The sequence below is a fragment of the Hippocampus zosterae genome, chromosome 1, assembly GCF_025434085.1.
Source record: "Hippocampus zosterae strain Florida chromosome 1, ASM2543408v3, whole genome shotgun sequence".
Lineage (NCBI taxonomy): Eukaryota > Metazoa > Chordata > Actinopteri > Syngnathiformes > Syngnathidae > Hippocampus > Hippocampus zosterae.
In genome coordinates this window covers 40,594,368-40,610,041 of record NC_067451.1, presented here as the reverse complement: position 1 = coordinate 40,610,041, position 15,674 = coordinate 40,594,368, and the positions used below count along the sequence as shown (strand labels likewise).

Genomic DNA, 15,674 nt, shown 5'->3' with positions numbered 1-15,674 from the left:
CCGTCAGACACAGAAAATCCAAGTCTTTGGAAAGGAAATACTCCCTCAGAATATGGGTCTTGTTCGTCAGCGACCGGGCGTTTAACAACGCGATCCTTGTGGAAGTAGCAACGGGAGGGATTGCCTCTGTCGATCGCCGAGCCCGGGGGAATTCCCTCAAAAGGTTTTGCTGGATTCCTCCCTGAGAAAGGCGCGCAGGGTAGAAATGCCATGGCGCGTTGGGAAAGAAAACGACTGTTAGCAAGCACTTGAAAATGAGCTGTCACAGCTGTCTGTCTTAGATGAGGGGCGGAGTACTCACATCAGCTTTGTGCTTGGCCATTATGTGGTATTTCAGACTCGACCTGCTATGACGATAGCTCAGTTTACTACTGCAAAACATCAAGGTAACTTTGGTCTTGTCAGTGGAACGCGAGAAAAAATGTAATCCCGTTAAAATTCATTTAAATTAATGCCAATAAAAACGTGCTAAACTGACAGCTCTAATATATATATATATATATATATATATATATATATATATATATATATATATATATATATATATATATATATATATATATATATATATAAAAAATCCTCATCTCACCCCTCGGGTGGTGTCCGTCCCTCATTCAGCTCGGGTCCTCTACCAGAGGCCAGGAAGCTTGAGGGTTCTGCGCAGTATCCTTGCTGTTCCCAGCACTGCACATTTCTGGACTGAGATGTCCGATGTTGTTCCCGGGATCTGTTGCAACCACTCATCTAGTTTGGGGGTCACTGCCCCGAGTGCTCCGACCACCACAGGCACGACTGTCACCTTTACCTTCCAGGCTCTCTCCAGCTCCTCTCTGAGCCCTTGGTATTTCTCGAGTTTCTCATGTTCCTTCTTCCTGATGTTTCCATCACTTGGGACCGCTACATCCACTACAACGGCTTTCCTCTGCCCTTTATCTATGATCTCGATATCTGGTTGGTTCGCCATTACCATCTTGTCAGTCTGGATCTGGAAGTCCCACAGGATCTTCGCTCTGTCATTCTCCACCACCTTCGGAGGTGTTTCCCATTTTGACCTTTGGTTTCCAGTCCATACTCCGCACAGATGTTTCGGTAGACTATGCCAGCCACCTGGTTATGGCGTTCCATGTAGGCTTTCCCTGCCAGCATCTTACACACTGCAGTTATGTGTTGGATCGTCTCAGGTGCCTCTTTGCACAACCTACACCTTGGGTCTTGTCTGGTGTGGTATATCTGGGCCTCAACGGCTCTGATGCTCAGGGCCTGCTCCTGAGCAGCCAGGATGAGTGCCTCTGTGCTGTCCTTCAGGCCAGCCCTCTCTAGCCACTGATAGGACTTCTTGAGATCAGCCACTTCAGTTATGGTCCGGTGGTACATCCCGTGTAGGGGCTTGTCCTCCCATGATGGTCCCTCTTCCAGCGCCTCATCTTCTGTTCCCCATTGTCTGAGACATTCTCTGAGTACGTCGTCCGTTGGAGCCTTCTCCTTGATGTATTCATGGAGCTTGGATGTTTCATCCTGGACAGTGGCTCTCACACTCACTAGTCCCCGGCCTCCTTCCTTTCGGCTTGCGTACTGTCTCAGGGTGCTGGATTTGGGATGGAACCCTCCATGCATGGTTAGGAGCTTTCGGGTCTTAACGTCCGTGGTCTGAATCTCTTCTTTTGGCCACCTTATTATTCCTGCAGGGTATCTGATCACTGGCAGGGCATAGCTGTTTATTGCCCGGGTCTTATTCTTGCCATTGAGCTGGCTTCTTAGGACTTGCCTCACTCGCTGGAGGTATTTGGCCGTAGCCGCTTTCCTTGTTGCCAGTTCGAGGTTGCCATTGGCTTGTGGTATACAAAGGTACTTGGAGCTGTCCTCAATGTCTGCTATTGTTCCTTCAGGGAGTGAGACCCCTTCAGTGCGGACTACCCTTCCTCTCTTAGTCACCATCCGACTACATTTCTCAAGCCCGAATGACATCCCGATGTCGCTGCTGTAGATCCTGGTTGTGTGGATCAGGGATTCTATGTCCCTTTCGCTCTTAGCATACAGCTTTATGTCATCCATGTAGAGGAGGTGAATGATTGTAGCTCCATTTCTGAGGCGGTATCCATAGCCTGTCTTGGTGATTACTTGGCTTAGGGGGTTCAGTCCTATGCAGAACAGCAGTGGGGAGAGTGCATGACCTTGGTATATGCCACATTTGATGGACACTTGGGTAAGTGGCTTGCCATTGGCTTCAAGTGTGGTTTTCCACATCCTCGTCGAGTTCGCAACGAAGGCTCTTAGGGTCCTGTTCACCTTATACAACTCCAAGCATTCAGTGATCCATGTATGTGGCATCGAGTCATAGGCTTTCTTGTAATCAATCCAAGCTGTGCACAGGTTGGTACGTCGGGACCTGCAGTCTTGTGCGACTGTTCTGTCAACCAGGAGCTGATGTTTGGCTCCTCTGGTATCTCTACCAATGCCCTTCTGTGCTTCGTTCATGTATTGATCCATGTGCCCACTTATCTTAGCCGCAATGATGCCTGACATGAGCTTCCATGTTGTGGAGAGACAGGTTATTGGCCGATAGTTGGATGGGGCTGCACCCTTCGAGGGATCCTTCATGATCAGGATCGTTCGCCCTTCGGTTAGCCATTCTGGGTGAGTCCCATCCCTCAGCAGCTGGTTCATTTGTACTGCTAGGCGCTCATGGAGTGCTGTGAGTTTCTTTAGCCAGTAAGTGTGGACCATGTCCGGGCCTGGTGCTGTCCAGTTCTTCATATCTGAGACTCTTTCCTGTATGTCTGCCACTGTTATGGTAACCGGGTTCTGTTCAGGGAGGTTGCTGTGTTCCTCTCTCAGGGTCACCAGCCATTGTGCACTGCTGTTATGTGCAACCTCCTTCTCCCATATGCCTTTCCAGTACCTTTCAGTTTCCAGTATTGGTGGGTCAGCTCTGTTGTTAGGACCCTGCCACTGAGCGTACACTTTCGCAGGTTGTGTTGCGAACAGCCTGTTTATTCGTCTGGCCTCATTCTCTTTCGTGTACCGCTTTAGGCGACTGGACAAGGCTTGGAGCCTTTGTTTGGCAGTTTCGAGTGCTTCAGGTATGGTCATCTGGATGTACCTCTCGGGTATCGGCCTTTTCATCACACCTCTCTGGGCCCCCGTCAATTGACTCACATCTTTCCGGGCCGCCTTGATCTTAGCCTCCAACCGTCTTTTCCATGGTGGGTAACGTATCTCATGGCTTCCATGGTTGCTCTTATAGCCCAGAGTCTCCAGGATCACTGATGCTGAAGCGTATATCAGCTCATTGGTTTCTGTGATCGTTACGGTAGGGATCGCCCTCAGTGCTGCATTCACACTTTCTATGAGACTTTCAGATGGTACTTCACATAGCCGTTTCTAGGTTGCCCAGCTTTCATTCTCGCCATGATGATTTCAGGTCAGTTGCTGCCTCGCTCAGCATTTCATTCATTGGGGCTGGCCACCCAATCTCATCATCTGCATTCATTGGGGCTTGCCTCCCAATCTCTTGTATGACCTCCTCCTCTGATCTGGCAGCTTGGGGCCCTTCACCATGGAACCTGCGTTGTACCTCATCAATCTCAAGTTGTGACAGCAGTTGCCGTTTGTGGATGTTGGAACACTGAGCTACTAGTTGTTTCGCGGTCAACCGTGACTGTGGGTTTCGAAGTAACCATTTAGCCCACATTCTCTGCATGTAACCCCTCTGACTAGGGTTGCTTGAGTAGTAGCATTCCAACAGAGCCATGTTATCGCATCTCGCCCATCTCCGCTTTGTTCCAGTAGCCCATTTTTCATCAAGGTGCTCTGGTTCCCCAGCACCTGACGCAGACCTTGTTTGGCCGGGTGACGTCTGATCCGGCATGTCATTCGTTTTATTGTATGAGGCAGGCATTAGCGTGAAGGATCTTGCCCAAGGACCCACACTGGATGGTGTTATGTGCTCATTTTTGCCCCAAGCGGGATTCGAACCACCGTCTCCCGTATGCCAAACCGATGCCTTACCAACTGAGCTATCCAGCCGCTATATATATATATATATATATATATATATATATATATATATATATATATATATATATATATATATATATATATATACATCCATCCATCCATCCATCCATCCATCATCTACCGCTTATCCGGGGCCGGGTCGCGGGGGCAACAGCTTTAGCAGGGAAGCCCAGACTTCCCTCTCCCTAGCTACTTCTTCCAGCTCTCCCCGGGGGATCCCGAGTCGTTCCCAGGCAAGCTGGGTGACATAGTCTCTCCAGCATGTCCTGGGTCTTCCTCGGGGTCTCCTCCCGGTGGGACATGACCGGAACACCTCACCGGGGAGGCGCTCAGGAGGCATCCGAATCAGATGCCCAAGCCACCTCATCTGGCTCCTCTCGATGTGGAGGAGAAGCAGCTCGACTCCGAGCCCCTCCCGGATGACTGAGCTTCTCACCTTATCTCTAAGGGAGAGCCCGGACACCCTGCGGAGAAAACTGATTTCAGCCGCTTGTATCCGGGATCTCGTTCTTTCGGTCACGACCCATAGCTCGTGACCATAGGTGAGGGTTGGGACGTAGATCGACCGGTAAATTGAGAGCTTCGCCTTTTGGCTCAGCTCCTTCTTCACCACGACAGACCGATACAACGTCCGCATCACAGCAGACGCTGCACCGATCCGCCTGTCGATCTCCCGCTCCCTCCTACCCCCACTCGTGAACAAGACCCCAAGATACTTGAACTCCTCCACTTGGGGTAAGATCTCCTCCCCGACCCAGAGGGTGCACTCCACCCTTTTCCGACTGAGGACCATGGTTTCAGATTTGGAGGTGCTGATTTTCATCCCAACCGCTTCACACTCGGCTGCGAAACGCTCCAGTGAGAGTTGGAGAGCCCCGTTTGAAGGAGCCAACAGCACCACATCATCTGCAAAAAGCAGGGATGCAATACTGAGGCCCCCAAAACGGACCCCCTCAACGCTTCGGCTGCGCCTAGAAATTCTGTCCATAAAGGTTATGAACAGAATCGGCGACAAAGGGCAGCCTTGGCGGAGTCCTACCTCCACTGGAAACGATTCCGACTTACTGCCGGCAATGCGAACCAAACTCTGACATCGGTGGTATAGTGACCGAACAGCCCGTATCAGGGGGTTCGGTACCCCATACCCACGAAGCACCCCCCACAGAACTCCCCGAGGGACACGGTCAAACGCCTTCTCCAAGTCCACAAAACACATGTAGACTGGTTGGGCGAATTCCCACATACCCTCAAGGACCCTGCTAAGGGTGTAGAGCTGGTCCACTGTTCCACGGCCGGGACGAAAACCACACTGCTCCTCCTCAATCTGAGGCTCGACTTCCTGACGGACCCTCCTCTCCAGCACCCCTGAATAGACCTTACCAGGGAGGCTGAGGAGTGTGATCCCTCTGTAGTTGGAACACACCCTCCGGTCCCCCTTTTTAAAAAGAGGGACTACCACCCCGGTCTGCCAATCCAGAGGCACTCTCCCTGTTGTCCACGCGATGTTGCAGAGGCGTGTCAACCAGGACAGCCCCACAACATCCAGAGCCTTGAGGAACTCCGGGCGGATCTCATCCACCCCTGGGGCCTTGCCACCGAGGAGCTTTTTAACCACATCGGTGACTTCAACCACAGAGATAGGAGAGCCCACCTCAGAGTCCCAAGGCTCTGCTTCCTCCAAGGAAGGCGTGTTGGTGGAGTTGAGGAGGTCTTCGAAGTACTCTGCCCACCGGTTCACAACGTCCCGACTCGAAGTCAGCAGCACCCCATCCCCACTGTACACAGTGTTAGTGGTGCACTGCTTCCCCCTCCTGAGACGTCGGATGGTGGACCAGAATTTCCTCTAAGCCGTCCGGAAGTCGGCTTCCATGGCCTCACCGAACTCTTCCCACGCTCGGTTTTGCCTCGGCGACCACCGAAGCCGCGGTCCGCTTGGCCAGTCGATACCCGTCAGCTGCCTCTGGGGTCCCACAGGCCATAAAGGCTCGATAGGACTCCTTCTTCAGCTTGACGGCATCCCTTACTGCTGGTGTCCACCAGCGAGTACGGGGATTGCCGCCACGACAGGCACCAACCACCTTACGGCCACAACTCAGATTGGCCGCCTCAACAATAGAGGCACGGAACATGGTCCACTCGGACTCAATGTCCCCCGTCTCCCCCGGAACATGGGAAAAGCTCTGTCGGAGCTGGGAGTTGAAACTCCTTCTGACAGGGGATTCCGCCAGACGCTCCCAACAAACCCTCACAATACGTTTGGGTCTGCCAGGACGGACCGGCATCTTCCCCCACCATCGGAGCCTACTCACCACCAGGTGGTGATCAGTTGACAGCTCCGCCCCTCTCTTCACCCGAGTGTCCAGAACATGCGGCCGCAAATCCGATGATACAACTACAAAGTCGATCATCGAACTGCGGTCCAGGGTGTCCTGGTGCCAAGTGCACATATGGACACTCTTATGTTTGAACAAGGTGTTCGTTATGGACAATCCGTGACGAGCACAGAAGTCCAATAACAAAACACCACTCGGGTTCTGATCGGGGGGGCCGTTCCTCCCAATCACGCCCCTCCAGGTCTCACTGTCATTGCCCACGTGAGCATTGAAGTCCCCCAGCAGAACAAGGGAGTCCCCAGCAGGAGTACTCTCCAGCACACCCTCCAGGGACTCCAAAAAGGGTGGGTATGCTGAGCTGCTGTTTGGTGCATATGCACAAACAACAGTCAGGACCCGTCCACCCACCCGAAGGCGGAGGGAGGCAACCCTCTCGTCGACCGGTGTGAACCCCAATGTACAGGCACTGAGCCGGGGGGCAATGAGTATGCCCACACCTGCTCTGCGCCTCTCACCGTGAGCAACTCCAGAGTGGAAGAGAGTCCAACCCCTCTCGAGAGAACTGGTACCAGAACCCAGGCTGTGTGTGGAGGCAAGTCCGACTATATCCAGTCGGAAATTCTCTGCCTCACACACAAGCTCGGGCTCCTTCCCTGCCAGAGAGGTGACATTCCATGTCCCAAGAGCTAGCTTCTGCAGCCGAGGATCGGACCGCCAGGGTCCCCGCCTTTGGCTGCCGCCCAGCTCACATTGCACCCGACCCCTTTGGCCCCTCTCATGGGTGGTGAGCCCATGGGAAGGGGGACCCACGTTGCCTCTTCGGGCTGTGCCCGGCCGGGCCCCATGGGTGTAGGCCCGGCCACCAGGCGCTTGCCAACGAGCCCCACCTCCAGGCCTGGCTCCAGAGGGGGGCCACGGTGACCCGCGTCCGGGCAAGGGAAACCGAGATCCATTTATCGTAATCATCATTGGGGTCTTTGAGCTCTGCTTTGTCTGGCCCCTCACCTATAACCTGTTTGCCATGGGTGACCCTGCCAGGGGCATAAAGCCCCAGACAACTTAGCTTCTAGGATCATTGGGACACACAAACCCCTCCACCACGGTAAGGTGACGACTCACGGAGGGGATATATATATATATATATAAGGAATGATAAGGTGGCCAAAGGAAGAGATTCAGACCACAGACGTTAAGACCCGAAAGCTCCTAACCATGCATGGAGGGTTCCATCCCAAATCCAGCACCCTGAGACTGTACGCAAGCGGAAAGGAAGGAACCCAGGGACTAGTAAGTGTCAGAGCCACTGTCCAGGATGAAACATCCAAGCTCCATGAATACATCAAGGAGAAGGCTCCAACGGATGACGTACTCAGAGAATGTCTCAGACAATGGGGAACAGAGGATGAGGCACTGGAAGAGGGACCATTAAGGACAAGCCCCTACACGGGATGTACCACCGGACCATAACTGAAGTGGCTGATCTCAAGAAGTCCTATGAGTGGCTAGAGAGAGCTAACCTGAAGGACCGCACAGAGGCACTCATCTTGGCTGATCGGGAGCAGGCCCTGAGCACCAGAGCCATTGAGGCCCAGATATACCACACCAGACAAGACCCAAGGTGTAGTTTGTGCAAAGAGGCACCTGAGACGATCCAACACATCACTGCAGGGTGTAAGATGCTGGCAGGCAAAGCCTACATGGAACGCCATACCCAGGTGGCTGGCATAGTCTACCGAAACATCTGTGCGGAGTATGGACTGGAAACCCAAGGTCAAAATGGGAAACAGCTCCGAAGGTGGTACCTATATGGAGGAGGAGTTCGCTACTTCACGCATTTTTGTTTATCGCAGGTGGTTTTGGTCCCCATTAACTGCGATAAACGAGGGATTACTGTACACTATTTTTTTTTTTAAAATCAATAACATTGACTGACATAATGTACTTATATTGTGGAACATTTTTCAGCTGTATCGCCCAGCATTGCTTTCTATTGACCAGTCTCTTGGTCTTTTTTAAAGCTGCATTGACTTCTTTTTACAGTACTATTTGTTAATGTAAAATTACAGCAATTCTGCCTTTTTTTCTCTCTGTCCTTATCTTCATTTGTTAAGAAGAAAAGAAAAAAAAGTATAGATATTGATCTCAACCAATATGAAATGCTTATATTGTGATATAGTGTACTTTTTATTCATATTGCCCGCTCCTGAATCTGTATTCTTTTGTTTGCTCATGTGAACTTAAATAGAACACTGGTATTCTCCTGTTGTTGTCTTCATGAAATAAAGAAATGCACAGTACACTTGTTAAAAAAAAAGCACATTACATTGTATGGAAAGCCCAAACACCCTATGGCATTATTTTTTCATGAACGAGTAAGGTTATTTTTAAATAATACTGATTCTTTGACTTATCAACAGGTGCTGGTGGTGTGTTTAGTGGTACTGGATGCAATTTTTGTTCTGGGAGAGGTGCTGATCGATTTATCCATTATTCAGCTGGAACATGGCCATATTGCACCTGAGGTAAGAATTCTCTTGTTTGATCCAAATATACAGTCGAACCTCATTACAACGTACCCTGAGGGACATAACAAATCTGTACGTTATCATGGTTGTTCATTGTAATAATTTGCAATAAAATGGCCGCCAACTAAGTTTAATAATACTTTATGAACATTTATGTATGTAAAAACATGGATATGTAATACAGTATAAACATGTCAATAACAAATATGTGTGTAGAGTATGAAGAAAAAAATATTTTACAAGACATGAAACAAACAACTGGAGGATTTTTACTTCATCAGCCTTCACGAACAGCGTTTACCAGACATGTTTTCAGACCATGTGCTCAGGAAGTACACCAATGTACGATTCGATCAGTAGCATTGCAAAGCAATGGAGGTTAATCTCGCGCTGTATATTTTGTTCATAAGCAAGGTCGCAGTGGCAGTTAGCTTTCCACGGTTCGCTGTATCAAAGGACTTTTCACTATTTTGTGGGAAAAATCTGGTCGTTATAATGAAGTTTATGTAATAAAGGTGTTCGTTGTCAGCAAAATCGGCAAATGAACCATGTGAAATTGGGACTGAAATTTGAACGTTATCGGGTTGAAAACGGAGTAAGTGGAAAAGAGTTTCGACTGCAGTGGAAAAATATTTTTTTTTGGTACTTTTTTTTTGTTTAAGAAGGAATTGTGTCCCACAATCGGTTGGCTCAAACTCACCTGAGATGCGCTAAAGCTTACCTGAGATGAGATATAAGGTGGATTGAAAAAATGTCTTTTTTTTATGGCTTTTTAAAAAATATGCATTTTATATACTGTATAAACAATAGAGATTAATTAGTGTTTGATTGAGTGATATATTTGATGACCGCCAATGAGCCAGCAAGAATTATGACTCCTATGAACAAGTTAATCTTGGAGGCGGAGCTCGATGCCAAGTGTCTCGTGGTGGGGCTTGCACCTATGCCCATAGGGACACCGTGGGTCTCCCTTCCCATGAGCTCATCACCTATGGCCAAGGTGGTCAGGTGCCAAAAAGCCGGGTGGCAGCGGAACCTTTGCTGTCCGATCCCGGTGACAGAAGCTGGCTCTAGAGATGTGGAGTGTCACCTTTGTCAGGAAAGGAGCATGAGCTGGTGTGCAATGATGAGAAGTTCTGACTAGATATATTTAGATTCTTCTTAATGAGGACACACTAGCCCATAGTTTGATGATCAACTTAGGTTGTATCATTGGAATTTATGGCTGCATACCATACTCACTCAAGGAGAGGGGCAGGCGGGGCTGTTAATCATCACCACCTGGTGGTGTGTGGTCTCTGATGGTTGGGGAAGATGCCAGTCCAATCAAATATTCTGAGGGTCTTCTGGGAACATCTGGCACCGTCCGCCATCAAGGGACATTGAGTCTGAGTGGACCATGTTCCTTTCCTCCATTGTATAAGTGCTTATTTTAAACTAATTTTTAAAAATGTACTGCTGAGGTTTCGAATCGGGACTCTGTTTCGGCACATACAGTGAAACTCCTCTACAACGAAACATACATGGGTGAAAATACCCTCTAGTGTGAAAAAATCTTCATGCATTAACCACATTCCGACTTTCCTGCCCCCCATACGACGAAAAAAAACCATGTTGCGTAATACGAAATATTTTTCTCTGTTCTTGCCTCGCGATGAGATTCACTACAACAAAGTCTAATCCAACAGCGACCTCTACTGCTTCATTTGGAAACGCCAACAGCAACCACTACACTGGTTTACTCATGTGCTAATGTCCAGGAAGTATTTGTAATTGTTCGTTTCAGACGCAGCAAGAACATTGCATTGCTAAAATGGCTGACGCTGTAAAAGCGATTAAAAGTGATCAAAATGAATAACTGAGGAAGCAAATAAAAGACATTATCCAATAAATTGATGTAAGTGAAAGTGAATGCTGATCGTAAATTTCGCAATTTCTTTCCCTTTTTTTTCTTTCTACACTGACTATATGAAGTGTCAAATAAGTGTATCCTCATATTTATGCACTATTGGAATAAAAATAAAGAGTACACATACGTTTGTGTGTGTGTGTGTTCACATCTCAGATAAAATTTCCTACAGTGAAACCCCTCTGTTGTGAAAAATTTCTTGCAGCAAACATGATTTCGTTGAAGAGGAGTTTCACTGTACTTAAAACCTAATACTCGGACTCGGGTGTCAAAAAAGTGATTGGGAGATCCCTAATTCAAAGTCCATCCGTCCATCCATCCATCCATCATTTACCGCTTATCCTGGGCCGGGTGGCGGGGGCAACAGCTTTAGCAGGGAAGCCCAGGGAATAATAACAATATAAAGGTTAACAATAAAAACAATACAAAAGTTATTTTGGGGGCAACAGCTTTAGCAGGGAAGCCCAGACTTCCCTCTCCCTAGCTACTTCTTCCAGCTCTCCCCGGGGGATCCCGAGTCGTTCCCTGGCAAGCTGGGTGACAGTCTCTCCAGCGTGTCCTGGGTCTTCCTCGGGGTCTCCTCCCGGTGGGACATGACCGGAACACCTCACCGGGGAGGCGCTCAGGAGGCATCCGAATCAGATGCACAAGCCACCTCATCTGGCTCCTCTCGATGTGGAGGAGAAGCGGCTCGACTCTGAGCCCCTCTCGGATGACCGAGCTTCTCACCTTATCTCTAAGGGAGAGCCCGGACACCCTGCGGAGAAAACTCATTTCGGCCGCTTGTAACAGGGATCTCGTTCTTTCGGTCACGACCCATAGCTCGTGACCATAGATGAGGGTTGGAACGTAGATCGACCGGTAAATTGAGAGCTTCGCCTTTTGGCTCAGCTCCTTCTTCACCACGACAGACCGATACAACGTCCGCATCACAGCAGACGCTGCACCGATCCGCCTGTCGATCTCCCGCTCCCTCCTACCCCCACTCGTGAACAAGATCCCAAGATACTTGAACTCCTCCACTTGGGGTAAGATCTCCTCCCCGACCCGGAGGGGGCACTCCACCATTTTCCGACTGAGGACCATGTTTTCAGATTTGGAGGTGCTGATTTTCATCCCAACCGCTTCACATTCGGCTGCGAAACGCTCCAGTGAGAGTTGGGAGAGCCCCGTTTGAAGGAGCCAACAGCACCACATCATCTGCAAAAAGCAGGGATGCAATACTGAGGCCCCCAAATCGGACCCCCTCAACGCTTCGGCTGCGCCTAGAAATTCTGTCCATAAAGGTTATGAACAGAATCGGCGACAAAGGGAGTCCTACCCCCACTGGAAACGCTTCCGACTTACTGCCGGCAATGCGAACCAAACTCTGACATCGGTGGTATAGTGACCGAACAGCCCGTATAAGGGTGTTCGGTACCCCATACCCTCGAAGCACCCCCCACAGAACTCCCCGAGGGACACGGTCAAACGCCTTCTCCAAGTCCACAAAACACATGTAGACTGGTTGGGCGAATTCCCACATACCCTGGAGGACCCTGCTAAGGGTGTAGAGCTGGTCCACTGTTCCACGGCCGGGACGAAAACCACACTGCTCCTCCTCAATCTGAGGCTCGACTTCCTGGCCGACCCTCCTCTCCAGCACCCATGAATAGACCTTACCAGGGAGGCTGAGGAGTGTGATCCCTCTGTAGTTGGAACGCACCCTCCGGTCCCCCTTTTTAAAAAGAGGGACTACCACCCCGGTCTGCCAATCCAGAGGCACTCTCCCTGTTGACCACGCGATGTTGCAGAGGCGTATCAACCAGGACAGCCCCACAACATCCAGAGCCTTGAGGAACTCCGGGCGTATCTCATCCACGCCTGGGGCCTTGCCACCGAGGAGCTTTTTAACCACATTGGTGACTTCAACCACAGAGATAGGAGAGCCCACCTCAGAGTCCCCAGGCTCTGCTTCCTCCAAGGAAGGCGTGTTGGTGGAGTTGAGGAGGTCTTCGAAGTACTCTGCCCACCGGTTCACAACGTCCCGACTCGAAGTCAGCAGCGCCCCATCCCCACTGTACACAGTGTTAGTGGTGCACTGCTTCCCCCTCCTGAGACGTCGGATGGTGGACCAGAATTTCCTCGAAGCCGTCCGGAAGTCGGCTTCCATGGCCTCACCGAACTCTTCCCACGCTCAGGTTTTTGCCTCGGCGACCAACGAAGCTGCATTCCGCTTGGCCAGTCGATACCCGTCAGCTGCCTCTGGTGTCCCACAGGCCATAAAGGCTCGATAGGACTCCTTCAGCTTGACGGCATCCCTTACTGCTGGTGTCCACCAGCGAGTACGGGGGTAGCCACCACGACAGGCACCAACCACCTTACGGCCACAACTCAGATTGGCCGCCTCAACAATAGAGGCACGGAACATGGTCCACTCGGGCTCAATGTCCCCCGCCTCCCCCGGAACATGGGAAAAGCTCTGTCGGAGGTGGGAGTTGAAACTCCTTCTGACAGGGGATGCCGCCAGACGCTCCCAACAAACCCTCACAATACATTTGGGTCTGCCAGGACGGACCGGCATCTTCCCCCACCATCGGAGCCTACTCACCACCAGGTGGTGATCAGTTGACAGCTCCGCCCCTCTCTTCACCCGAGTGTCCAGAATATGCGGCCACAAATCCGATGATACAACTACAAAGTTGATCATCGAACTGCGGCCTCGGGTGTCCTGGTGCCAAGTTCACATATGGACACCCTTCTGTTTGAACAAGGTGTTTGTTATGGACAATCCGTGGCGAGCACAGAAGTCCAATAACAAAACACCATTTGAGTTCTGATCGGGGGGGCCGTTCCTCCCAATCATGCCCCTCCATGTCCCACTGTCATTGCCCACGTGAGCATTGAAGTCCCCCAGCAGAACAAGGGACTCCCCAGCAGGAGTACTCTCGAGCACACCTTCCAAGGAGTCCAAAAAGGGTGGGTATGCTGAGCTGCTGTTTGGTGCATATGCACAAACAACACTCAGGACCCGTCCCCGCAGCCGAAGGCGGAGGGAGGCAACCCTCTCGTCTACCGGTGGGAACCCCAATGTACAGGCACTGAGCCGAGGGGGCAATGAGTATGCCCACACCTGCTCTGCGCCTCTAACCGTGAGCAACTCCAGAGTGGAAGAGAGTCCAACCCCTCTCGAGAGAACTGGTACCAGAACCCAGGCTGTGTGTGGAGGCAAGTCCGACTATATCCAGTCGGTAATTCTCTGCCTCACACACCAGCTCGGGGTCCTTCCCTGCCAGAGAGGTGACATTCCATGTCCCAAGAGCTAGCTTCTGCAGCCGAGGATCGGACAGTCAGTATCCCCTCCTTTGGCTGCGGCCCAGCTCACACTGCACCCGATTCCTTTGACCCCTCCCATGGTGTTTGCCATGGCTGACCCTGCCAGGGGCATAAAGCCCCAGACAACTTAGCTCCCAGTATCATTGGGACCCACAAACCCCTCCACCACGGTAAGGTGACGACTCACGGATGGGTAATTCAAAGTCGTTGGAGATAAATATTTTTAGGCTAACTGAAGCTGTCAGATCACTGTAGCAGAGTTAAAAAGCAGGACAAAAAGCACCCTTTATCATATAGGTTACATTTTGTAAAAAATGAGCAGGTCAAGGGACTGAGGAGGAATCTGAACCTTGGAGTTGTCATGCAACTGGAAATAGAGAAGATCTGGAATGTGGAATAAACCTAGATTCCTATATGGTTGGAACCTTAATACTTGTTTTCCTCAATCACACACAAATGAATTTTCTGTTGTTTTTTCCCCTCTATAGTTTATATTTAATCTTCTCTTTAAAACGGAAACGTATAACAAAAAGAGAAACATTTCATTTATTTGTAAGTATGCAAACTGAACAACATTTGCAGATCAAATACTTATTTCTCTCACTGTACCTAAACTCTGCTACTATCCAGACAATAATTTGTTGTAATCAATAACTCACTTGGCAGGTGTTTCACTACCTGAGCCTGGCACTTCTCACATTCTTCATGGTGGAGATAGCCGGGAAACTCTTCGCATATCGCCTTGAGTTCTTCCAACATAAATTCGAGGTGTTTGATGCTTTGGTGGTGATGGTGTCTTTTGTGCTGGACGTAGTCTTCATCTTCCACGATGATGTATTTGATGGAATGGGTCTCCTGATCTTGCTGCGTCTCTGGAGAGTGGCTAGAATCATCAATGGTGAGTAAAACCCTCATTTTATAAATGGTAAATTCAGAAGCTGTGCAAATTGAGGAGCATGACATGGACAGCAACACAATGCACTCAACCTGTTTTTGAAAGGTGCTGAATACAATCCTTTCACCCCCCTTTTTGTAATCGCAATCCGGAAGATTATTATTGGCATCCATTGTATACGTTAAGAAGGATACAGTGTGATGCAAAGGTGTACTTGTACCAATTTTATAGACAAATGATTCTATTTATAGTCATGCGGGGGGTGGGGGGGGGCGTGAGATGTTTGAGATGTTTTCTTCTTCCTGGGCGGGGCATGACAGAATTTAATTGAAAAGCACTGGGTTAAACAAACAATTTAGTCAAAGTGTAACAGTTTAAAATTCAAATTTATAATAGTCATTAAAAGAAGTCTAATTGGCCTTTCGAAAAAGAAATGCTATGAGGCCTTTTTTGAAAGACGTACACGTTTTGTAGAGTTATTAGGGTCTCTGCTGGGGCATTTCAGAGCTGTGGGACAACTATCTGGAAGGCTCTCCCTCCCATGGTGGAAAGTTTAGTCTGAGATTGGTGACGTCAGTAGAATCTACTCGTGGAGGCTTTGAGTGGGTGTGAGTAATGCACTGCGGAAGGCACGGGCAATTTAATGGATGGCTTTATGGGTCTTGAGGAGCCGACGATGA

The 15,674-nt window shown here is 49.8% G+C and overlaps 1 protein-coding gene across 1 annotated transcript in view; it reads left to right on the top strand.

The window, feature by feature from the left end:
• The window catches only part of LOC127608600 (voltage-gated hydrogen channel 1-like), a 35,231-nt gene that overhangs the window by 11,811 nt on the left and 7,746 nt on the right, over positions 1-15,674 (top strand). Inside the window, exons 3-4 of the mRNA XM_052077777.1 lie at positions 8,768-8,872; positions 14,766-14,997. Coding sequence (XP_051933737.1) covers positions 8,768-8,872; positions 14,766-14,997 — 337 coding nt within the window. The remainder of the gene's footprint in view (positions 1-8,767; positions 8,873-14,765; positions 14,998-15,674) is intronic.